At 38.6% G+C, this 25,768-nt stretch overlaps 1 protein-coding gene across 6 annotated transcripts in view; it reads right to left on the bottom strand.

Annotated features, from left to right (window-relative positions):
• SK (small conductance calcium-activated potassium channel) overlaps nucleotides 1–25,768 on the bottom strand; it is a 606,282-nt gene that overhangs the window by 15,690 nt on the left and 564,824 nt on the right. For all 6 annotated transcript variants that reach the window (XM_068367473.1, XM_068367472.1, XM_068367474.1 and 3 more), the window contains 2 exons: nucleotides 22,811–22,938; nucleotides 4,797–4,866 (listed from right to left, as the gene is read on the bottom strand). In XM_068367473.1, the coding sequence (XP_068223574.1) occupies nucleotides 4,797–4,866; nucleotides 22,811–22,938 (198 nt within the window). The remainder of the gene's footprint in view (nucleotides 1–4,796; nucleotides 4,867–22,810; nucleotides 22,939–25,768) is intronic.

Genomic DNA, 25,768 nt, shown 5'->3' on the forward strand with positions numbered 1-25,768 from the left:
AACCTTACATTACCTTAACTTTGCATTGATAAATGCGAGAAAAATAATTTATTTAATGATAATTTATTTTTAAGTGGCACTATACAAAACACGACTACTTTGTTCTACATATGGTGATGGTATTGTTCTGATTGCTTTGAAGAATAGAGTAAAAATGTAGCAGATGACAAGCGCATAATGTATCAACGCCCCTACGAAAATGGGCAAATACTCACGAAATTCAACAGAGTTTTAGGGTCTTCCCTTTACTGTCTTTGTTGGAGTACAGATGTATGGTGGAGTAAAGGAGTGAAAAAACGTACTAAAGACCCGACGGCTGCAACCACTGTTCTCTTCCTTCATCTGTCACTTGAACATGTCAAATAAATCTACTAGTGATTATGAGAATATCAGTGTTTTACATTTGTTAGCGAGGGAACCATATCTCTATATAAGTGATATACTCTTGGTTTCATGAATGCCTTAGATATTGTACTATATAGCTAGTTAATAGTGTTATGTTTAGAGATGCTGGATAAGAATGTATTATTTATCATTCTGATGGAATGGTGCATTGCTACCTTGGTTGAGTGCTGAGACATTTTGCTTTGGCTTTGGTTACACAATTGTGTAATTTAATTCATGGCATTTTTATCTAGCTATCAAGAATTTTATAAATGTTCATTATGATTTGATTTTACCCTTTTTGGATTTTCAGTGGGCCCAAATTATTCTATTTTATTCATAACATTGCTTTGTTTTTACCATGTGTCAACACAAACTACCCAATATCGTTATTTTGATTTTATTATAGCCTTCTCCGAGATTATTAAAGACAGATGTTTTCATTATGATCTAACTAGCAATAGTGCCGTCAATACATGGTTTTATTAATAAGTTAATGTGATCCATTGGAATCGTAGGTCAAGGGTGGTAAGAGATCAAAAGTGGCATTCTTGAATAAGCCTGGGACCGCATTTACTTCTCATTGACCTAAAGATTAAACTAGAGGGTAGCCCCATCTGTAAAAATTCTACAGAGGTCATGACCAAGAATAAGTTTCGTATAAATTTTTGTAGTTTTGTAGAATATTCTGTTTAATATTTTGAACTTCTATTCCTTGCGTGACTACTGCCAATGTCCGAAGAGAAGGCTGTGGTCCACAGGGACTACAATAAGTAAATCACTCTAACTTGTCCTATTTTTCAAGAGGTAGTTTTGGTCTAGAGTAAGTATGATTAAACAATCTAGCTAGAACATAGAATACTGTGCGTTAGATATATCTAGGTGGAATTCGAAGATAACAATTATAATTTATAAGTTCTGCAAGCTAACAAACTCCCATTAGGTTGGGGGTACGTTTAGCTAACTAGGCTTCTATTGGTTAGGCGTGGCTATACCTACAAGCAGAAAGACCTGTTGCTTTGAAGTTCCATTTTGTGCTGCAGGTGACCACATGTCCATGAGACCATATTAGATGTAATCTTTGAGTGAAGGTCGTGATGGTATAATAGAGGGCATTGAGCTGCCTTGGCGGAGGCCTGCGCTTTCTGATTGCTATTCTAATTGCTACCTTTGCCAGCTTCGTTACGGCGAAGGTCAAGTTTTGACAGGCGTATATTTGTATGTCTGTCTGTGTGTTTGTGATTCGCATAACTCAAAAACTATTTGACTGAATCTCATGAAATTTGATGGGGTGATTGGCCATGATCCAAGGACAATTGATTAGATTTTAGAAGTGATTGGGTCAAAAGTGAAGACCAAGGTCAGGAAATGGTAAAAAAGAAAGACAAAACTCAAAAACTATGTGACCGATTCTCAAGAAATTTGGTGAGTTGATCAGCCATGATCCAACGACAATTTAATATATTTTGGGAGTGATTAGCTCAAAAGGTCGAGGTCATGAATAGGTAAAATATGTATTTTTGCTATATCGTGGTCAATTTTTATCTGATTTGCATGAAACTAGTGCCAAAATGTGCACAATTCTACTTCCTATCTTGTGATATACAACGTAACACAGTGATGTCATTACTTTTGTGCATTTATTTGTTTGTATATCTGTTTGTGCGTTCGTGATTCGCAAAACTCAAAAGCTATAAGACAAAACCTCATGAAGTTTGGTGGGATGATTGGCCATGATCCAAGGATAATTTGAGTAGACTTTGGGAGTGGCTGGGTAAAAAATCAAGGCCATGGTCACAAAAAGGTCAAAACTTTTTTTTTCCATATCGTGGCCAATTTTTATCTGATTTGCATGAAACTGGTGCCAAAATGTGCATATATATGTTTGGGATGAAATACTCACAACTTAATCAGTTTTCTTGGTAACAATAGTGGCGATGGCAACGGTATGCGATCTACCGATTGATTGATTGATTGCTTGATTATAAGTTTTCTGGCATCCAAACATCTAAGGTCATTGATGCCGTCGATCTACCCATTTCCCGTTCTAGTTTGTTTAAATAATCATCTACTTTCTCACTTACTTTTTGCAACTAAATTGGCTCTAATTTAAAGCTTACAAGTATTGTATTTTGAGGAAGCGTAAGTGATTGGCTGGGGTAGAATAAGGCGGCCAGAGCACTAGCATAATGGCGTTCATATGTGATACTAAGCCGTTGACCTGTGTTCAAGGTCTAGTGCATATTTCTGTAACCTTAGCCAAAATAAAATAAATGAACTTGTCTTGCAAGTTAATTCCAGGCAAATGTTTGTGCATTTTTATAGTAATAATAATAATAATAATAATAATAATAATAATAATAATAATAATAAAAGGTAGTTGAATGCCTACAACTTGTGAACTAATTTTGAAAGATGGTCAAGAAAGTTGCCGGTTGTGAACTACAGCTTAACCTTAGTGAAAAATTAACTAAAACCTTTGTGAAAATAGTTAGGGATGACAATTATGGTAAAGTAACATTTGAAGTGTAATTGAATTCTTTTAGAACTCAAAAAAAGTTAAGTCTACTGTAGCTATCAACCAAATCTCAAACATTTCTATATCACAACTATATATTGTAGAATATCATCAGCGGGAATATTTTTTATCCAATGCTAAAATTTCTAGAACCAAAAATCATATAACTAAATATTTGTTTCATAAAATAAAATTATTCTAAATAAGACGCTATCATAATTAGCCTTATTAAATGTCAAGTTGGAAACGCAGACTGCTACAAGCCTACGGGACCCATAGGGAAAACAGCCCAGTGTGGAACAAAAACGAAGTATTTAATTAACGGTAAAAGACAAATAATAAAAAAGAACAAATTAGAATGGATACCACTGTTAATTCTAAGTGATTGATGAACTATGAAACGAGACTTATGTCAATCTGCTCAACAAAAAGGCATTTACAAAAGTCTGATCTGAAATTCTACCAATTTAAATAAATATTTGATAATAGAGATTATCCCATTAGTCCAATCAAAGTTAGAATAAAACTTATAGAATACAGTATAGTATTGAGTTTTATAAAGGAAACGGCACACTGTTTTAATTAACTGCAAACCTATAACTGTGTAGTGGATGGTATGTTCTGAGGTGATCTGAACGCAAGGGATGGTTAAGATAATGAAAAATTTTATACCACATAAAAAAGAACTAATTGATCAACCGTACCAGAGAATAATATCCAGATTAGGAAGGAAAAATTCGATAAACTTTAAGCTTTCGTCCAATCATTTATGTTGATAGTGGGCTGCTGAGAGTCAGACAAGAGGACAAAATTAAAATATCCGAATAGAAAAAAAAAAAAAAAAAAGACAAGTCCCCGAAAATCTTTAAAGAATTTCTCAATAATACTGATTGTTGCACAAAGGAAGAAAAGAGAAATCCGGAATATTTCTAAAGAGGGAATTTGTCAGCACGATTGGCCCATTAGATTTTAAATGGACCTTGTATTTCAAGAAATATTGTCAGTGAAAAGATCTAGGTGGGGAGAATCCAATTTCGTATAACTATTAACAATCATACTTTGAATTTTGTTATGTTTAACGTTATTATTATTATTATTATTATTATTATTATTATTATTATTATTATTATTATTACAAAACTACACCTATATCCAGAAAAAATAAAAAAGGCAAAATGACAGAAAAGTGAGAATATTACTTGTACCGTTGTTTTCAGAACCTTGAAAAGTTTGAGTGGGAAGACACATGGAAAGTTAAGATACCACCCAAGAACTAATGTCAACAGGACACGTGAAAATAACTTTTTAAACACTTTATGATAATCGTGGAAACACCGTACATGATAATTCGTCTGGCAAGCGTAGGCATTTTCTTTTGAAAGGCCGAAATTTGCATGGAAAGTTGGGTTTTACAGTTTTTTTTTTTAATATAATATTGTAATATTACGGTTTTCAGTGGAGACTATTACATTAACATTTTATATCTATATGGCATCACCTTGTTTGGTCGAATTTTCATTCCCGAAGAGTGTTTTACTGATTTCAATGGACATGTAGACTGATTAGTTCACAATGTGAATATTGATCAATTTTAAATAGTTTACAGCAAATGCGCACTTTTTCAAACAACATTGTGTATTAATGTTTGGTATTTTCTAATAAAAATAAATTCAAATTTCTCAGCCTGAATAATTGAATTACCCTATGTGAAAAATGCATTTAAGGTTCCATAAAAAGGTACACCCAGAAAGACTTTGTTTAATAGTCTTTTTACTCGTTCCTTTAAAACATATCTATATTTTTCCCACAATCTTGCACCAAGTGGAAAAAAGCAAATGCGACTAATATTAAATTGAAGACAATGATAACCTAAATATCAGTCGACGTTTCTTACCTTCGCCATGTCAGTTACAGTGTTGGCGTTATCCATCAACTTCCGCTGATCCATCTTGACCTTTCGCAGCCTGGAAAAGAAAGAGAGCATTCACTGAAATATCTTGCTTAAAATATATGGTTTGGAACAAAAATTTTGTTTTGTGGAAATATCAGGGATACTTAAAACTTCTACTATTCATAAGCGTTATAGATTTTCCGTTTGTTTCCGCAAAGTTGAGACACTTCATCTATAAAATGATATGAAGCAAGCATTAACGTTGGAAATAATGTAAATCACTATTCTACCAGGTTTATGGGTACCTCTGAGCTAATAAAACAACAGAAATGTATCTGCTATTTTTTTAAGATACATAATTAATTAACAACTGTGGAAATTGTTCGTACCGCGAGTCTTGTTAATCCTATTAATCACTATATTGTCACATTCTAGGAAAGTGCAACGCAACTCTAATTAGAATTTCTCGTGTTTCTATTTCCTTTTCTTTGAAGTTGATTTTATTAAAGTCCGCAATCATCTATTTATAATAGAATAATCGAATAATAGGTATAATAAGATAATCGAATAATAGGTAGCCGTGGTAACATACCTGCTTACATGCACTCAAGCATCTACGCATGAATATAATCTGTAGATATTCAAAGAAAATCTCAGAATAAATGTATCCTATCCGCCATAGCTTGACAGCATTACATTAACAACATTACTATAAAAGTTTATTACAAAAATTTAGATGCCATAAGTCTAAGGCCTATGTGAATCGACCGACATACATTCCGACAAAAGTAAGTATTTCATCAGGCTCAAAAAGTAACAAAATACTAGTGAAAGAAAGACTATAATATACAAAACTAATTTGCATTTTCAAATAATCTTATTTGTAAGTATAACTGTCTGACTAATCATGTAAAGGTTATGGTTATCTTTGTAAGAATAAAAATATCAAGAAATCAGATCGTGATGTTATTCTTAAGTTGCTTGAACATTAACTCTATTCTTCAATGTCTAGAATGTAAGATTGTTTATTTAGAGTTTTTTTTTTTAAGTTAATTTTACAAATTGGAAGAGAGAGGAAGGCATCAGATATAGCTCTCTTAAGTATTCGGATGAAAGTACCTCTTTCAACTTCGATTCTGATCTGACCATGAAGTGTTACCTTCACAAGAAACAGGGGTAGATAAAAAAAAAAAAACGCCCTGAAAGACCAGATTTCACCCTCGAACCAAAAGTATTTTTTATAAAAGAAAGATTCTAGTCTAATCATACATAAGTCTGTCCCCAAACCCTTCAGAACAATACTTTATTATAAAACGACACTCACTGTAACCTTGAGGACTCGACCTCGCTCATTAATGGGCTTACTAAAAGCTTTTATAACCTCACCAGACAGATTAAAGATGCCTATTTTCCATACAGAGTTCAGTCTTGCCTCTCATATGGAGGATTCATCTGCTGTTCAGGACATCAGCAGTAACAATTAGCACTTTTTTTGGTCATGCAAACTAGTGTATCTCAACACGTTCTATATCACCATGGATTGATTGTGATGACTTTCTGAGTAGGATATTAAATTTAAAATTTTCATTTTAGATTTCTCATTATCTTAAAAGACAAACATATAATATAAGTTTTCTTTTTATTTCAAGAAATTTTATATCTTTCGGGAGTAATAAGCAAAACTGGGAGAGGCAACTAAAAGATAAACAACAAATTCGAGAACCCGGGCTTAAGTTGAAGTAAACGGTAGGTCCATAACCAGTAACTTTATTCCAGAGACGACACAGGTATTTATAGGCCCAAAAGAGGTCACATAAGGCTTTCAACTGCATGTTACCATCAACAGTTTTCATTGGCATAAAGAATAGATAACACAACGTCGAAGAGGAAAGCTTTTCGAGTACGACAGATGCTAAGGAAAGGCCCCGTATATGGGGGCATAAGAGGTGGCCTGCAAGGGTTGGTGTGCACAAAGATGTTGGTTGTAGTGTGTAGGTCCTTCAGTAAGGGATGTTTTAATGAGGTCTTGTAAATCTGATGGCAGTGGTTAAATTTTCCCATAGTGTGATATACTGTGGGCTCTGGAGATCCTTGGAGGAGGTGGAGGGCAGAAAAAATTCTACCGGAACAACCAACTGGATATTGTATACCATCTCTACTACTGAGATATCCATGTTTTCCTTGGGAGTGGCTCTCAGTCCTAGGAGGATCAAGGGAAGTTGTGGAAACCAATTGAAATTGTTGCACTAGGATAACAAATCTGCTTAGAGGGTGGGATGAAAACTGTCCTCCATTCCATTAGCTGCAGAATTGTAAGCGGTAGTCTGATGTAGGGTGATGCTAAGAAGATGCCCTAAAGATGTCCACAATTGAGAAGTGACAGTAGCACACTTGTAGGAAGTGATAGGCTCTGGGATGTCAAATCTTGCTATCCACATTAGAGAGTAAGGCAGCAGTACATGGGGCAGATGTTGCGTCTTGCAGGCCAGTGAGTGGAGTGATCGATGACTGTGAAAAGGTAGTGGTGTCCTTGTAATGTGGTTAGGGGACAAACCACGTCAATATGAATGAGTGCAAAATGACGTCAGCGTTGATGAAAAGTACTCGCACCCAAATCCATGTGTCAATGCAATTTTGAAGTGCGACATGAAATACAAGCATGGATCCAATCCTTGTCCTCTTCAATAATTCCATGTCATATAAATTTTGACTTCATAAGCTGTGCAGTAGATTGGCGCTATGGGTATGAGAGGCCATGTATCAACTGAAATACTTGTCAGCACATATAAGCAGGTATCCACAGGCGTGGATTATCAGCACTGACATCACAGAGAGGGGTGGTGTTAGAGTCATCATAGGTGACTTTTTTGCAACGGAGAGATGTACAGGATATCGTGAAGGTTTGGTACTAAGGGGTCTTTTTATTTTGATTCTGCCAAGGCCTTGTAATCCATTCCCATGTGTACAGCAACAAGCACGTTTCTGGTAAGGGTGTTGGCAATGGGATTAAGTTTACTAGGGATGTGTTGAACGGTCCAGCTGTATCAAAAATGGCAAGAGATGTTAATGCTGATCAGCGAACTAGACATCAACCTGTCGAGTGAAGGCGTGCATAAAGGGCATAAAGGGATTGACGAAAGCCACGCCCTCCAAGAAGTGGCGGAAGTGACGGTGTGCCAAATACACTGTCGGTAGTTTGCGGATGAAGGTAGAGTAGTTTTCTACTGAAGACGGTCAATGGGCAGCGTGATCCATTTACCATTTATTCGAGTACTGCCCCAATGGTGACGTCACTGGCATTGGTGGAGAGTAGGAGTGGTATAGACAACATGGGAAAGGAGAGGGCCATAACAGTTGATAGGGCTTTTACTTTGAAGGCTGCCTGCTGAAGGGGTCCACTTCAGGTGTTTAGACTTGTATCTTGTGGGAGTCATAGAAGAGGGCATGAGTGGCGGCAATGGCTGGCAAGAACCAGTGATAGCAGTTGACCATACCCAAGAATTGCTGTGCTTTGACAGTCGAGGGCATGGAGAAATTCTGTACTGCCAATATCTTCTCTGGGCCCAAAGGTACACTGTCATTGCTGATTACAAGGCCATTCTGCTGCAGGTGGTCAAAGATGATGCATAGGTGACATAGGTGGTGGTCCTCTTGGGGGGGGGGGGGAGATATTAATATGTCATCTATGTAACATATGCAGAAGGGGAAGTCTCCTAAGATTCCACCATAAATCATTGAAATGGCACTCCTGTATTATGAAGGCCAAAGCATTAGTAATTGAGAGTATTTATGCTGATAGAGTTGGCGATGGCGATCTTGGGATGTCATCTTTGTTCATGGGCACCTGATAATACCCCTTCAAGAGGTCGAGGGTTGACAATGCTTTAATGTCAAGAAGATAGGTGCTGATGTGATGCGATGTTGGGGAGGGGGGAGTAGTGGTTTGGTTCCAACTGCATGTTAACACCTGTAATTCCCATAAAGCCGTAGGGATCCATCCTTCTTCAGAACAATGTGCAGGGGCGACAACCATGGGCTTGAGGACTTTTGACAAAAGCCCATTTTTTCCATTTTAGCAAATGTGCATTTAGCAGTTGCCAAATGGTCTTGTGTCAAACGGTCTAAATCTTGCAAACACTAAAGGTCTCATTGTCTCCTTATAGTGATAGATGCCATGACATGGCAGGAACTACGGCTGTTTGGCATAGTTCTGTCTGAATAATGTCAGGATATCTAAGGAGGAAGTAGGAGTAGCGGTCCATGAGGGTGCTGGTGCTGATGTGGACAGTGAGGTTGAAGGAAATAGGTGTTAAAGGTGTGGATGATTAAGAGCTGACATTGACAAACTGTCAGTGTGCAATGGAGCCCAGGAGGTGGAAATTGGCAAAGAACTCCGCACCGATGAGAGGAAGGGTAATGTCAACGACAATGAAATTCTACTCGTATTGACTACCCCCATAAAACAGTATCAGCATCTTATAACCTGTTGGCGACCACAGATGAACATCAGCAGTCTTGGGATGACCGGCTCGTGCCCTTAAAAAGGAACGAGGCAGAAGGGAATGTCAGGTACTAGTATCTACCAGATTGGTTAGGTCCTGAATTATACAAAAATAAGATTAGTTAATGGGGATACATGCAATGGCCTACTTACACGATTTTGACCATAGACTTCCAGTAGCACACTTCTTAGCACCTGCTTAGAATCTGCAGGGGTAGTAGTATAAATAAGGGTGAGGGACGTTATTCAGTGGCTGTTGAGGGCGTTGGTTGCGACATGGATGTGGGGTGGTATAGGTAAGAGGTGGATGGTTTCATTGCTGCTCAGGCTTGTTACAAGGTGGGCGTTGATGTCCTACAGCATTCACCTCTACTTCAGTCAGTGTTGTATAGTTGCCCTCTTCATAAGGAGTGGAGTTGTTGGTGGAATACTTGATGGTGGGGATGTGGCTGTCCACAAGAGCGTTGAATCTGGTCTACAGGTCCTACATAGGCACGGTGTCAACAGTGGGAAGGGTGGCTTATACTGGTTTCAGCAGGCGTTATACGAAGTAGTTTCACTTCATGAGGTGAGCCGTCACAGCAGGGTGGATGCAAGCAATACAGGTAATTTACCAGAAGGCCATCGATGCCTTTTGATCTCCTAACGGTTGATGAAAGGCAGAAAAATGGTGATGGTGATTACTGCTGCAGGAGGAATAATTCAAGGACACTATGGGATGGTGTCATCTGAAATCACAGCAAGGATGTAGTCAGGTTTGGTGCTTGAGCGGGTTATGCCCTTAATGTGGAACTGAATTTCAACACTGTGAAATCAGGCAAATGCATTTCTGTTGGCAAAGGGCAGGAACCTCATTGTGGCAGCAGGGACAAATGAATCATGGTTGGTGGCAGTCATCGTCAGACGATTGATTGATTTTGAGTTTTCTGGCACTCTAATATGATACAGCAGATGAAGTGGTGAGCTAGAGGGTGGGCTGGATGGTTGACACACTCCGTAGGTCACCAATGTGATGGCAGCAGAGGAGAGCAAATGGCAGCTACCTAACAACTAACTTTACTCCAGAAATAACAAGTATTTATAGGCCTTGAAGGGGTCACATAAGGGTGACTATTGCAGGTTTACAATCAATGGTTTTTGTTGATAAGGTAGCCATTGACATAAAAAAAACTGATAACATACCAGCAGAATGATAGTAGAGCTTAAATTAGCTTTTTACATCCAATGATGCTTCTACATGGAGTCTGTTGATTGTTATAGTATTGATGAAAATTTAGATAGGGCATCCTCCTTGATTTATATGTGCGTTGCTTGCTGCAAATTCATTACGTAACTAATTTCTTGCTATGAGACTGCTAGCACCATATTTTTTCCTATTGTTGCACCCTTAACATTATCTACATTAGGTACATTAACTTTGAAAGATAGGAACGTAGCTCATAATATTCAAAAGAAATTCCCTTAGTAGAGTTTAAGCCTGGTACACATTAAGGGATAACCACTCTTCTACTACTGTAACCTGCCCCAGACAGATTTTTAATTATCTATAGCAGCCTGATGGGATAGTTATAGACCTCATAATCTATGAGGGAACTAATATTGACATTACCAGTGAGGACCTATTCAGCTACATCAACAATTGCTATACCAACTGGTTTATGTTTTATTTTTGTAGACTCCAGTTGAAACTACAGACGAGACTTCTTAAAGAAATAACAATTATTATGCAATTAGTTTCTGAAAGCTACTTATAGAAAACAATGTCTAGCAATACTCTGGTATTGGAGAGTTATAAAAAGAAGTTTGTTTAGGTGTGTACTTGATATCCATCATAAATTTATCATTGACATCAGACTGATAAAAATAGCCATAAGCATATCTCCACGTACAAATGTGTGACCAGAAGACTATACTGACAAAATATTTTAAATGGGATCATCAATTGTGAAAAGTATTTCATACTAGCCATTTTACTAAGGAAAACGACACTTGGAAGGATTTAACACTCCATTGTAAAGGACTGTACCATTACTTACTATGCACATTTCATTACAAACTTGTTCGTTCTTTGAAATAAACATCATGCTGAGAGGATGAGTGTATGTCATGGGCAATTACGGGATTGTAATGATTCTACTCTATCTCTCAGAGCTTTGTAGTTTTATTGCCGAACATATGATCTGCATATAAAAGATTTAAGACTTTTTATGGACATATTTACCTGGGAGAACTGTGCTGGAGATGCTAATTCTTTACCTTAGGAGGAAGATGAACTTTGCTCTTTTCTTGAGTTACTTATGAAGGATTTTTACCTCTCGTCATAAGAGGTCTAGATAATTGAAGATTTTGTTTACTATGAAAAATGTAATTTGCAGAACTACTGGGATACTCAACAAGGACAACCATGGACTTTGAAGTCTTAAGTGTTATAGTATCTCTAAATGAGGTAGGTTATATGTTTCTTATTACAGGAAATAAAAAAATCATCCTTATCTTTTATAGAGCTGAGCGAGTAATTACACTAGATTTTTTGTTTTTTGTATCCCCAAAAATGAAGGGACTAATTCACCCGAGTCAAATTCCATTGGGGCTAGTCATCCTCCTCTTTCCTCACCTCTCATGGGAATATAACAAATTGCGTTGTAATTTGGTGTAGGTGTACTTTCTTCACTTCATATAAGAACATCGTCTACCCAAAATTTATTAAGTTTGAAAAATCTTAAAGGTCTTCACTGAATACTAGTACTAATCGGTAGCTGAAGGATTTATGAGGAGCAAAAGCTTCAACATTTCCCTCTTGAGAAAAGGTTTCAAATTAGCTGAGTAAAGCTACCCGAATATCATTACCGACTTCACCCAGAATATTTTTATGCAACGATTAATATTCTTAGGTGAGATGTTAATGTTTTTTTTTGGGGGGGGTGGGAGGTGGGGGGGGGGGGGGCTTTCGGCAGCTCTTATAAATTTGGAACGCCCTTCTTGATAAAGTGGAACGCACATTATATTCTTTCGCCAGGATATTTTTTAAATCAATTATTTTGGATTTGCAGTCAATCTAGTTTATTTTCCTTAAACTCAATAGAAGCTTGATTCTTAAAAGCACAATCTGAAGATGTTATATAGGCTTCAACATCTTTATGAACCGATGTTATTTTAAGCTTAATCCTTTGCAATAAACCATAAGTTTTGGTGGTATTGTACTGAACAAAACTTCTAAATCTAAGGAATTAGAAATGTATGTGCAATGCAGTGCACGCAGATATTCAATTATGCGGACAGTAATTCTATCATTCAGCATCCACAGGATTTTATTTGGAAGAATTCAGTGGGAATGTCTTTCAACAAAAGGAGCAGAGGTTATCAAGTGTGCAGATAAGGAATCAGTGGATCTATGAGCGAGAGACTAAATTGAGGAAGAGTTCATAAAAACAGGGGCTCCATAACAAAGACTTTTAACTACTTGAGAATATTTAGAAATTACCAAATGTTTTTTAGGATCTTCACATTCTTCCCTGATGGTCCACTCTGTATACTAACCATATGAGACAACACTAACACAGATAGAGAGGGACAGGGTTAACATAAATCCACCAAAATATCTTTTTAAAAAATTAGACAAAGAAGTTCGAATCAAAGATGAACGAATGTTGACAGAATATGTAGGAGGTTAAAAAATAATGGAGAAATAAAAAAAAGGTTGGGGAAAAATGGTTTCTCAAGTTTGAAAGCCCTTTAGCCATTACAAGTCTTCAATCGATTTTTTTTCTTTATACTGAAGCTTAGTGAGTTCGTAATGGAATTATGTCATTAAGAGGAGCCACATTATACGATTTTTTCCTACATGGTGTGAACTCTATTATTATCTCTCCCTTCATTACCGATTTTCATGAGGTTAAGCACATCGGTTTCTTTGAAATATCAAAAAGATGGGCAGGCAAAAGGGTCAGTGAATCTTTTAATTATCCAGTATCAGTACTGGCAGTTTACTGTAGATTGTATATATACCTTAAATTTATATTTCATCTAAATCAGAAGGAAACTTGCAACTATTAATATATATTCTAAAATAGCAAGGAACTTGATTGATACAAACAAACTTGAATTTCAAAACTTCGGTGTGGTCATATTTTTTTTTCATTATGAAAGTGTTACTTATTCCAAAAATTATTTTAATCCAGGATTTTTTACCAATGCAAGTTTAATTTTCATTCTTGTTCACTCATCAACAGGACCATCAACAACTTCAGAGCCTGCTACTGTTTCTTTCCTCAAATGTTTTCTACTTGTTCACATTTCAAGCTACTCAATAGAAGACTGATTTTGGCATCACAGATTTTGTATCCTAAAGATATGGGTAACAAAATAATGAAGAAACCAAATCTGGACTTGTGTGCTCTTGCTTTTAGAGCAATGTAAGGAGCATGAAACAATCTTGGTGTGGTTAGGGCATAAGCTGAATTTATCTGTAATGTTTGTATCGATAATGAGTGAATTGTGTCTAACAGCATAAATATTTTGAGGATAGTGTAGAATCAATTTATTATCTTATTCCTGGTCAATTGTTAGGTCAGTTTGCTACTCCCATTGATTTTCAATGACTCAAAAAAGTTGAATATGTCCTGAACTTTGGCCTTGCTTATTCTAATAGGAATTCAATTGAATTTCCGAAGTTTTATGGTTATAAAGCCATTTCTTTTATTGTAAAATATTGTGATCAAGAAAATTGCTTGTCAGGTCCCCTTATTAACTTTTTCTGCATTTTTGTTATCAACATCTAGTACATGTTAAGACCATAAAAACCAGTCTCATTCAGTAATAACTGTAAATGTTTATGGCATATTTTTTGCTAAGAAGTAACAGCTTAAATGCAGGACAGTTTATTAAAGATAGGAAGTGGAAACATCTAGGTGCTGAATGGGCCCTGCAAAGACCCCTTAATAATGCCTAGAGCTTACAAAACTATGCGCACTGAAATCACTAACCCATTAAGGGGAATAAAGCTTGTGCGTTAACTTACATGTCTTGCTTTTCTCTGAAGTCAACCTCACTCACTGATGAGATAGGTTACATTATTCAAACATATGTAGCAAGCTCACATGCTGTTGATATATACTGAATATATAATAAAAAAAAATATTACAATGTAATTGTGTAATAATGTCAGATTATAGGACAGAATTTCTACACATCAGGGATGTATAACCTTTTTGACCAACTGCAATGTTTAGTATATAATATTTCTCTCATACCTTAAAAGCAGTCATTCATTCGATGTCTTTCATTAAATGAAAACCTTTCATGGCTCTGACCTATCTTGAAGATTTGTGTAATAAAATGAAAGCAGAGATCAGTTGAAAAACTGGTAATATCAATGGAATATTTTTTCAAGTCAAGAACTTGAGAAAACTTAGGGTGACTTTCCACTAATTTTCATTTTGGGATGAATAGGTGTTTTTATATTAAATCATTTGCTGAAAGCCTGGGCAATTCAGATTTCTTATTCAGCAGTCTTATACCAAATGTAAATGAAATAATCATGTTCTTAAAATAACCATGACACAAGCCATAATTTCACCTGCTGTTAAAGTAAAGTGTCTTTAACCCTTTTCATGCTAACTGGTAGCGTAAATTTTTCACCCTTAAGTACCAAGGCCTTTTTGCGAAGCGAAGATAGTGTTCCAGAGTATGCCATGCATGAAGCACTTATGACCTTAATTTTGTTGTGTAGAACCCACTAATTTGTCTTTCTAGAGGTTTCTAGGCCTCAGCTAATCTTGAGAATCATGAATAGTCCTGTGGGAGACAGATACAGCGTCATCCACGTCTTCAGTAGTGACTTGTCAAGGAGGACCAGCAGGTATCAAATTAACACTGGACCTTAGAGCAATGGCAAGCAGTGGAGATAGACAGAGAGGGGGGTCTTTCCACAGACAAAGAATGGGCAGAGTCCATTATGGGGTGTGACGGGCCGAGAGAGGAGTTGTTAACTCAAAGGCAGGATGCAATCAACTTTTTAGAGCGAGGGAAGAGCGCAGATACAAGCATAATATATACAACATAATTATGTACAATTGTGTGCCACACGGTTGGTACATGGCTCCCCCCTAAAAATGACATACTGTACATGTTAAATAGGGCGCCTTGATCTAGAGAGGCGAACTGTAGGCGAGTCATCTGGCAGAAGATAAGCAGGTTTTAGACGATCAATGGAGACCCAGTCTTCTTTGCCCCGAATGTTTAGTAGGAATGCTTTCGGACTGCGTCGGATCACAAGGAAAGGGCCCGTGTAAGGGGGCGTTAGTGGTGGCTTGCTAGTGTCGTTGCGCAGGAAGACGTGCGTTGCAGAGTGCATGTCCGTTGGTATGTGATGCTTCGCTGGGGGCTTGTAAGTCTGGCGGCACGGAGTAAATTTTCCCACGACGTGACGTATACGCTGGAGATCGTCGGAGGAGGTTGTAGAAGGAAAAAATTCGGCAGGGACGACCAACGGGTCGCCATACACCATTTCAGCTGCCGAGACGTCGAGGGCGTCTTTAGGAGTGGTCCTTAGTCCCAGGAGGACCCAGGGAAGTTGAGTAAACCAGTTGCAATCCTTGCAGCGGGACATCAAAGCTGCTTTGAGGGTGCGATGAAAACGTTCAACCATTCCATTGGCAGCGGGGTTGTAGGCCGTTGTCTGATGTAGGGTGATGCCCAGGAGATTTGCTAATGATGTCCACAATTGAGAGGTGAAAGTGGTTCCCCTGTCAGAAATAATATGCTCAGGGATACCGAATCTTGAAATCCATCCAGAGAGTAAGGCAGATGTACATGAGGTGGACGTTGCAGTTTCCATGGGAATGGCTTCAGGCCAACGAGTGGAGCGGTCGATGACAGTAAACAGATAACGATGTCCTTGTGATGTGGGTAGGGGGCCTACAACGTCGACATGAATGTGTGTGAAACGACGCTGAGGTTGAGGAAAGGTGCCCACTCCTGAATCCGTGTGTCGATGTACTTTGGAAGTTTGGCAAGAAGTACAGGCGCGGACCCAATCCTTAGCATCCTTAGAAATGCCGTGCCAAATGAACTTTGCCTTCAGCAGCTGTGCAGTAGAACAGCACGAGGGATGTGAAAGGCCGTGAATGAAATCAAACACCTGTCGGCGCATGGGAGCAGGAATCCAAGGTCGCGGTCTACCAGTACTGACGTCACAGAGGAGGGTGGTGTTGGAGTCTTCGAGGGGAAAATCTTCCCAACGGAGGGACGTGCAGGAAGTCCTACAAGCTTGATACTCTGGATCCTGTTGTTGGGCTTCAGCCAGGGCGTTGTAATCCAATCCCAGTTGAACGGCAGCAAACGTGTTTCTTGACAGGGCATCGGCAACGGGATTCATTTTCCCAGGGACGTATTGGAGGGTGCAATTGTATTCAGCCACGGCGGAGAGATGTCGGCGTTGACGGGCGGACCAGGTGTCAGACTGTCGAGTGAAGGCGTGCACCAGAGGCATGTGGTCTGTGCGAATGACGAAGGGCGTACCTTCTAAGAAATGGCGAAAGTGACGGACAGCCAAGTGCACCGCCAGCAATTCTCGATCGAAGGTAGAATAACCCGATTCTGCCTTGGACAGTTTTCTGCTGAAGAAGGCCAATGGGCGGGGCGAGCCTTTGACCACCTGCTCGAGTACTGCACCAATAGCGACGTCGCTGGCATCGGTGGAGAGAAGGATAGGGGCGTGTGGGATAGGAAAAGTGAGAGCCGCAGCAGTTGATAGAGCCTTCTTTGCATTGCAGAAGACTGCTTCTTGAAGGGGACCCCACTTCAGGTCCTTTGGCTTGCCCTTGAGGGAGGCATAGAGGGGAGCAAGAGTGGCGGCAATGGCTGGCAGAAAACGGTGATAATAGTTGATCATGCCCAAGAATTCCTGCAGAGCTTTGACGGTCGAGGGCGCGGGGAAGTTCTGAACGGCTGCTACCTTCTCAGGGAGGGGATGGACTCCTTCAGGAGTGATACGGTGCCCTAAGAACGATACTTCGTTGGCGCCAAAGGTACACTTGTCGTACCGGACTACAAGGCCGTTTTGTTGCAGGCGGTCGAGCACGATGCGTAGGTGACGGAGGTGTTCCTCTTTTGAGGAGGAGAACACAAGTATGTCGTCCACATAACATACACAGAAAGGGAGGTCCCCTAAGATGCCATCCATGAGACGTTGAAACGTTGCCCCAGCATTACGAAGGCCAAAACAGGAGTAATTGAAGGTGTATGTACCAAACGGAGTGGTGATGGCGGTCTTGGGGATGTCTTCTGGGTTCATAGGCACCTGATAATACCCCTTCAGGAGGTCGAGCGTAGAGAAAACCTTCGCTTTGTGCAGGTAGGAGGTCACATCGGCAATGTTTGGGAGGGGGTAGTGATCCGGTTCTGTTTGCATGTTCAGGCGCCTGTAATCCCCGCACGGACGGAGGGAGCCGTCTTTCTTCAGAACGATGTGTAAGGGTGACGACCATGGGTTGGAGGCCTTTTGGCAAAGGCCCATTTTCTCCATTTCGGCGAACGTCTGTTTGGCGGCTGCCAATCGTTCCGGTGCCAGACGTCTGAATTTTGCGAAGACTGGGGGTCCCGTCGTCTTGATATGGTGATAAATACCGTGCTTGGCAGGAACCGTGGGCGGTTGGCGAAGTTCTGGACGGAAAACTTCCGGGTACGACGTGAGGAGGTGGGCGTAGGCATCCGTGGGTGCGCTGATGTGGAGAGCGAGGTTAGAGGGGGCGGATTGAAGAGGTGTCGACAAGTATGAGTCTGCGTTGACCAATCGTCGGTGGGCGACATCGACCAGAAGGTGGAAATGAGAGAGGAAATCCGCACCGAGGATTGGCATTGTGACGTCAGCAACGAGAAACTTCCAATTGAATTTACCGTTTCCGAACGATAATGTGAGGTTCTCGTAACCGTAGGTGGGTATCGCAGATCCGTTGGCAGCTACTAAGTGGACGTCGGCAGATGTAGACAGACTACGTCGTGCCTTGAAGAGTTTCCTTGGCAAAAGAGAACGACAAGCACCCGTGTCTACCAAAAATTGCACGCCCGTTCCTGCATCCTGTAAAAAGAAAAGATTAGAAACATAGGAGGCCACCGCCACAAGCGATGGCCTACTTACACGTTTTTTGGCCACTGACAATCCTTGGCACATTTCTTCGCGGTTGCCCCGAATCTGCAGTGGTAGTAGCAAAACTGCGGCGGATGGGAGGTAGTAAGTGGCTGTAGAAGTCGTTCGTTGAGGCGCGAGCGATTGGTGGGTGGTGGGCGGCTTTGTCGCCGCTTCGGCACGTCACGGGGTAGGCGTGTATGTCCTACGGCATTCATGTCAGCTTCGGTTGACGTTGAATAGGCATCCTCGTAGTCAGGGGTGGAGGCGTTGATGGAGGTCTTGAAGTGGCTGTCCATAAGGGCGTCGGCTTTGGTCATCAAGTCCTTTATGGGTAAACTATCGACATCGGGTATGGCAGCGCGTACAGGTTCGGGTAAACGGCGTATCCAAAGGGCACGAAGTAGGTTCACCTCACGAGGAGAGCCGTCTGCGGCAGGTTGAAGGCGAGCGATACTGGTCATTTCCCTGAGGGCAAGCGAAGCCCTTTGGTCCCCCAACGGTTGTTGCGAGAGCTGAAAAAGCTTTGCTATACGGGCGGCTGGTGACGGCGAGTACTGCTGCAGAAGGTATGTTTTGAGGGCTTCATACGCTATTGGGGTGTCTCCTTGTTCACAAAGCCAGTCGGATATTTCTGGGAAGGTGTCCTCGGGTATCGCCGCGAGAACATAATCCGCTTTGGTGGTTGAGCGAGTCACGCCCCTGATACGAAACTGGACTTCTGAGCGCTGAAACCAAGCAAACGCTTCTCCGGTGGCGAACGGTGAAAGTTTCAATGGGGCGGCGCCAACTGCTGGAGTAGAATCTGTCTCCGTCATAGTACCAACGATGGAGGGGCGAGGGAGGTGGGGGTGGAAGGCAGTGGGAGCGAGTCGACTTCCGGGGCCACCAATGTGACGGGCCGAGAGAGGAGTTGTTAACTCAAAGGCAGGATGCAATCAACTTTTTAGTGCGAGGGAAGAGCGCAGATACAAGCATAATATATACAACATAATTATGTACAATTGTGTGCCACACGGTTGGTACAGGGGCCAGAGCAAAGCCACTTGGATTCATTGTAGTAGATAAGAGAATCAGCTGGTGGAATTTGTAAGACTTTACAAGGAACTGCTTGAGACTTGTAATTTTCAACCAGGAATAAAGATTCCATTAGGTAAAGCCTCTTTCTATGGAATTTCAAGCTCCAGGGGATAAAACAAATGACCCTTCTGCTCTAGTGTCACCATCAGGAACTTCACCAATATAGATCAAACAGCAGAGATTTTTCAACGCTTAAGAATCTCGGCTTCAATATTAGTTCACCAGAGTCAAGATAGTATCCCTTGTCCTTTGAGTGCGGCCAAAGCCTAAGCTTTCAAACAACCGGTACTATAGGGTCGCTGACTTACTGAATTCTGTATCTATAAATGTACAGAAGAATCAAAGCAGTTGCTAAGTGATCCTACCAAAAGTCACTGACCTCGTGGATTGGATTCGTACATAATTCCATGTCAAGAATTATGATTTCTATGATTGTTAGAGTCTTAAAGGCCAATTCCATAGTCCAGTGATTATAATATGCCCTACTTTTACCTGCAAAGAAATTAATTAGCGTGAATGGCCTTAATTGGAATTTAAGCTGTGTCCACGTGAGGAATTGAGATATATATTGCTGTCAAGGTTTTTAAGGCAAATTCAAAGAGACCAGTGACTTATGCCTGGATAAATATGAATTAGCTTAAATGGTGTCACATGAAAGCCATTACCTACTTTTGACACCCACTATTCTGTGAAGTAAAATTATTGGATAATAAAGTATCGAATGCTTTCTTGTTTGTATGTACCACACTAAAAGCTTTTGCAGGTCTTAATCAAAGCCTAGGTCAACGAGAAGCAAAGACTGCTAGATTAACCTAAGGGACAGCCTCCTGTACTTTGGACTTCCCGCATCTGCAGTACTATAGTAGAACCATTTTACGAGCGAACTTCAAGCTCATTTGCGATGTTGCCGATTCTCCTTAATCCGGATGCCTTCGCTTCACTAAGAGAAGGGAAGGAAAAGGACAAACTTGGAGATATGGCATACATGGTGCCACATCTTCACTGGGTCAGTTCACTGAGACCTATGGTCAAATCCTATTAAATGCTTGAAGATTAGCTTCCGCATTCAGTGTCTGGCACAGTAGCCTTCTGTAAACACCATGGAGAATTCCACGCATCGTGTTCTTCACCCAGAAGAAAGAGAAATGGCATACAATGTGTATAAGTTTTTTAAATGGGAAAAGGATAATCAAACTGTTAAATTTGGAATTGACCAAGCAATCAAACGTGTCACAGATGCAACCAAAATACCAAAAATGACTGTTTCAGATTTGCAAGGAAGCAAAGGAACCAGAGGAAGAATTTAGAGAACCTATTATTAGGGAAAAGAAAAGAAAAAGGTCGAAAACCGTAACAAATATGTACAATTTTGATCGAGGAGTTATAAGACGAACTGTGCTAGAATTTTATGCAAAAAAAAAAAAAAAAAACCAAATTCCAACTATCGAAAAAGTTTTACAAGTTAAGGAAAATATTGGCTTTGGTGAATGTAAAGAATCCTTTCGAAAATTACTATATGAAATAGGTTTTCTCTTATAAAAAACTGAGCGCAAGAAAATTTCTGCTGGAGAGAAGTGATATTACAAGTGGAAGAACAAAATTTTTACGTAAAATCAAATATTTGATGAAAATGGGATAACCATCGTACGTATATATAGATGAAACCTGGGTTAACCAAAATTATACTGTAAGTAAGAGTTGGTAAGACGATTCGTCTGACCATGCAACTGGCATAAAACAAAAAACGGGAAAGGGTAGCAGACTCATCATCCTGCATGCTGGATCAAAGGATGGATTTGTTCCCAATGCTGAGCTGGTATTTCAAGCTAAACACGATGATGGAGATTATCATAATCAGATGAATAAAGATGTATTTCAAAAATGGTTCACAACGCAGCTACTTCCAAACATACCTCCATCATCTGTAATTGTAATGGACAATGCTTCATACCATTAAGTTCAAATCGACAGACCGCCAACAATGTCACGAACGAAGAGTGATATGCGATATTGGCCGAACAAACATGGTGTAAACCCTCCGGATCACCTTACAAAATGTGAGTTATATGAAATTATAAAATCAAGGAAAAACTCAAGAGAACCAAAATTCGTAATCGACGACATAGCCATTCAAAATGGTCACCAGATTTTACGCTTACCTTCTTACCATTGCCATTATAACCCAATTGAGTTGATATGGTCTCAAGTGAAGAAATATGTTGCATCAAGAAATAGTTTCAGAATGAAGGAACTTTTGCGTGAAGCTTTGTAATCCATCACTACGGAAAATTGGGTCAAGGCTATGAAGCATACTGATAAAATTATAAAGGAAGACATAGAGAATGACGTCAGCATTAACAAATTTATTGAATATTTTGTGATAGAACTTACTTCATCTGACGAAGAGTCCCCATAACCACGTTTGATAACTAAACCTTAGATGTAAAAACTTTTTGTCCATTAATTAAATAAATTCTAAAACAATACCATCACCAACGTAAATATACTATATTAAACTGAGTTGATTAAATCCTTTGTATAGAATCCTGTATTTCAGTAATCAATCAGAATTGAGAAATGAATTTGATATCAAAATTAAGATTATTTCTGTTAGTGTGGTAATTTTTTTTTCAACAAATTTGCACTTTATGTCTACGAGTTTCAACTTTGTTGTCACCACGGGTTTGAAAACAAAATGAGTGAAGGAAACAATTTAAAGAGAGTATCAAATTAAATTATTATATTCTTAGACCATTCAAATCTGGGTGAATAACTTATTAGCTGGCCCTTTTTTCCTTTTCTTGGCTCGCCCATAGATTAAAGCGGTCAAGCCAGGTGTGCTTTAAAAATGACCCACGAGAACTGGCAACGCCGCAAATGAGCTCCGAGTTCGCTCCTAAAATAGTTTGACTATAGCACTCCAATTTTGATTTCTTGCTTTTTCATGTGTTCTTTATATATCTTATGAAAATTCCTTTTGATATAATACACTTAAAATCACGTTATGTTTCTTAGCTATTCAGGTGGTAAATTTTGAGCGAAAGGTAAATAGCCCACAAAAAAACCATCAACAATAATATAAACGAGGATAATCATAATAATCCCGAGGTGCATCGTCATTGCTGCTTACATTACTAGTATCATTCTATAACAAAATTTACAAACTTAGAAAAGAAAAAATAATGCTTAAAATAAACAACAGATACACGACAAAATAATACAAACGTCGTCAGTTAAAAAGGAGTAGAAAATATATAGAATATTTTGAGTTCATTGTGGAAAAATAAAGTTAGAACCATTAAGGATACTTACGAATATATGGCGAGGAGGAATTTTCTCTGATGTGTGCGTACTCGGCCATGATTGACCTTTTTAACTAACTTCGTGTGCTTGTAGATTAACCACGTCTCACGTAACACATTCGCTGCAGAGTTTTTTAGCTGTTGAATAAACATTTTTTTTAGTATTGGAAATGAAAAGCACAATTGTAGATGTCTTTTGATATCCGTACCGGGTAATATTTTTCTACCTCCTTTAGCTAAAAGTGCTGATATATTTGTGTCTCATTTGAAATCTTCTACATTCTAGGATTACTGTGTAATGTGGCTCTTAAAACTTGAATATCGGGTTAATTTTTTTTTCATTTCATGCAAGATAGTTATTACTTTAAGACTTCAAATATAACTATTTCTGCTTATCTCTCGATTTTCTAAAAGAAATCATGAATTGCCTTTCAATAATTCTATTTCAGATTTTTTTCCTTCTTAGAATAAACATCTTATTTTAGGTGAAACTGTTCTTTCATCTAGGTATCATTGAAGAGCTATTTTTATATTTTGTTTCTCTGTCGCACAACTTATATTAATGGAGGGCATTTTCAGAGAAACTTTTGAATCAAGTAAATCTCAATTCATTAAAGAACTTTTGATAAAACAAGTGAAATACATTAGAACAAATGATGGCTCTACGAATTCCTAAATATCATTTATCTCTTCTTAAAATATAGGAAAATGTCACAAAGCCTGCATGAAAAAACTTGCAAATCCCATTAATTTTTAAAACTTTGTTTTTATATTAGATACAAAATTCTAAGACTTAGAATTAGTTCTTTCAGATATGAAACATGATGGAAAAACATAATGGAAAAAGGATACATTATTCATTCATAATCTGCAAAGGAGTTAATATTTCAAATTACTTTTACTATTTTACCAAAAAGACAATTGAATAAAAATTGACAAGAGCCGTGTATGTGTGTGTGCCAGATGCTCATTGGTCGTGGCTTGTAAAATGTGAATCAAGAATTTTGGTTTCATACACAAAAAGAACTTCACTTTTCAGCGGCAGAAAAATAAAAACAAATCTCTTCGAATCAACTTCTTAAAAATGAAAAAGAATACGACAAAAATTTGCATATTAAAAAACATTGATAATTTCAGTTGTGGAGATTACTAATATATACCGGTAATTCACGAGTGTTAATTCACGAAATAGTGAAAAAAATTAAAAGGAATAGATGCCTTTCATTTATTTTAATCTAATATACGAAAATTAAAAAAACAAGCCTAAAGTGTATAGTGCCTCGTATGCTCTGATACACAAGTTACCAGGTAATTCTGTCATCCCTCTAAAGCCAATTAAGTAGTTAACGAGGCACGACAGTCCGCTTTCAGCTCGTCCTCTCCGTTTTAACACAATTTCCGCTTAGATAATTCAGTAAACCCGAATTCATTTCTTTTCCTCTTATTTCTTCATTTCTCAAGATACTCTATGATCGTAACACAGGATGATTTCCTCAATGTAAACGGATTGGCTACGATTTATATCCAAAACAAGTTTGAGAACAAGTATCGTCCTTTCGGACTGAAGCTTTACGAAAAAAGCTCTGATAATATCGAAAACAAATAAGTTTAATAACGACACCAGTACTTTCAAATATAAACTTCTGAGGAGAAAAGCTCTGATTGACACGAGTCCTTTCGGATATATGCTTCGGGGATGAAAAATTCCCAACGACAGGAGTACTTTCGGATAAGGGCTTCTGAGGGGAAACGCTCTAATATCCTACAAAGCAAATAAGTTCGACAATGATACGGATTCTCTCGGATAGAAGGTTCACTGGAGAAAAGCTCAAATAATATTCAGAAACTATTTTGCAAGATACGAGTCTTTTCGAACAGAAGCTACTGGGAGGAAAAGCTCTTGTAGTATTGATACATATAAGTTTGACAATGATACGGGGTCCTTACGGAGAGCTTCTGGGGAGAAAAGCTCAAATAATATTCAAAACAAATAAGTTTGATAACGATATGGGTCCTTTTGGACAGAAACTTCTGGGGAGAAAAGCTCTAAAAATATCTCAAACAAATACCTTTGACAGCAATAAGAGTCCTTTTGGACAGAAACTTCCGGGGAGCAAAGCTCTAAAAATATCTCAAATAAATTTTTGACAGCAATACGAGTCATATTGGACAAAAACTTCTTGAGAGAAAAGCTCTAATAGTATTTTAAACGAATAAGTTTGATAACGACATGGGTCCTTATGGACAGAAGCTTCTGGGGGAAAAGCACTAATAATATCCAAAATAGGTAATATTGACATATTGAGTTCTTTAAGACAGAAACTTCTGGGGAAAAATGATCTAATAATATGCAAAATAAGCAAGTTTGACAACGATACGAGTACTTTCGGTTAAAAGCTTCTGGAGAGAAAAACTCCAATAACATCCAAAACAAATATCTTCTGGGGAGAAAAGCTCTGATAATATTTAAATCAAATAAGCTTGATAGATATATGTGTCTCTTCGGACTGAATAATTTTGACAACGATACTAGCCCTTTCGGACAGAAGCTTCTGGAAAGAAAAGCTTTAATAATATCCGAAGCAAATATGCTTGACATGATAAGGGTCCTTTAGACAGAAGCTTCTGGGGAGAAAGCTCCAATAATATCCAAAATAAAGTTTGACAGCGATATAAGTCCCTTCGGACAGAAGCCTCTTCTGAGTAAATTTCTAGTATCCAAAACAAATAAGTGTGGCAACGATACGAGTCTTTTGGACAGAAGCCTTTGGGGAGAAAGCTCTCTTACTTACCGAGATCATTGTGTTTGGACTTTTTTTCATATCAAATCTTGTTATCTCTAGCTTTAATTCCTTTTTGTTTATTTGCTTGATAATTTATGTTTCACCAACTCTTCATAGGGATAGCATCTATGGCAAGTTACATCAAATAGTCATGAAATCAGACACGAAAATATTTCTATCAAAAT

Source organism: Palaemon carinicauda, chromosome 45 (assembly GCF_036898095.1).
Source record: "Palaemon carinicauda isolate YSFRI2023 chromosome 45, ASM3689809v2, whole genome shotgun sequence".
Taxonomy (NCBI): Eukaryota; Metazoa; Arthropoda; class Malacostraca; order Decapoda; family Palaemonidae; genus Palaemon; species Palaemon carinicauda.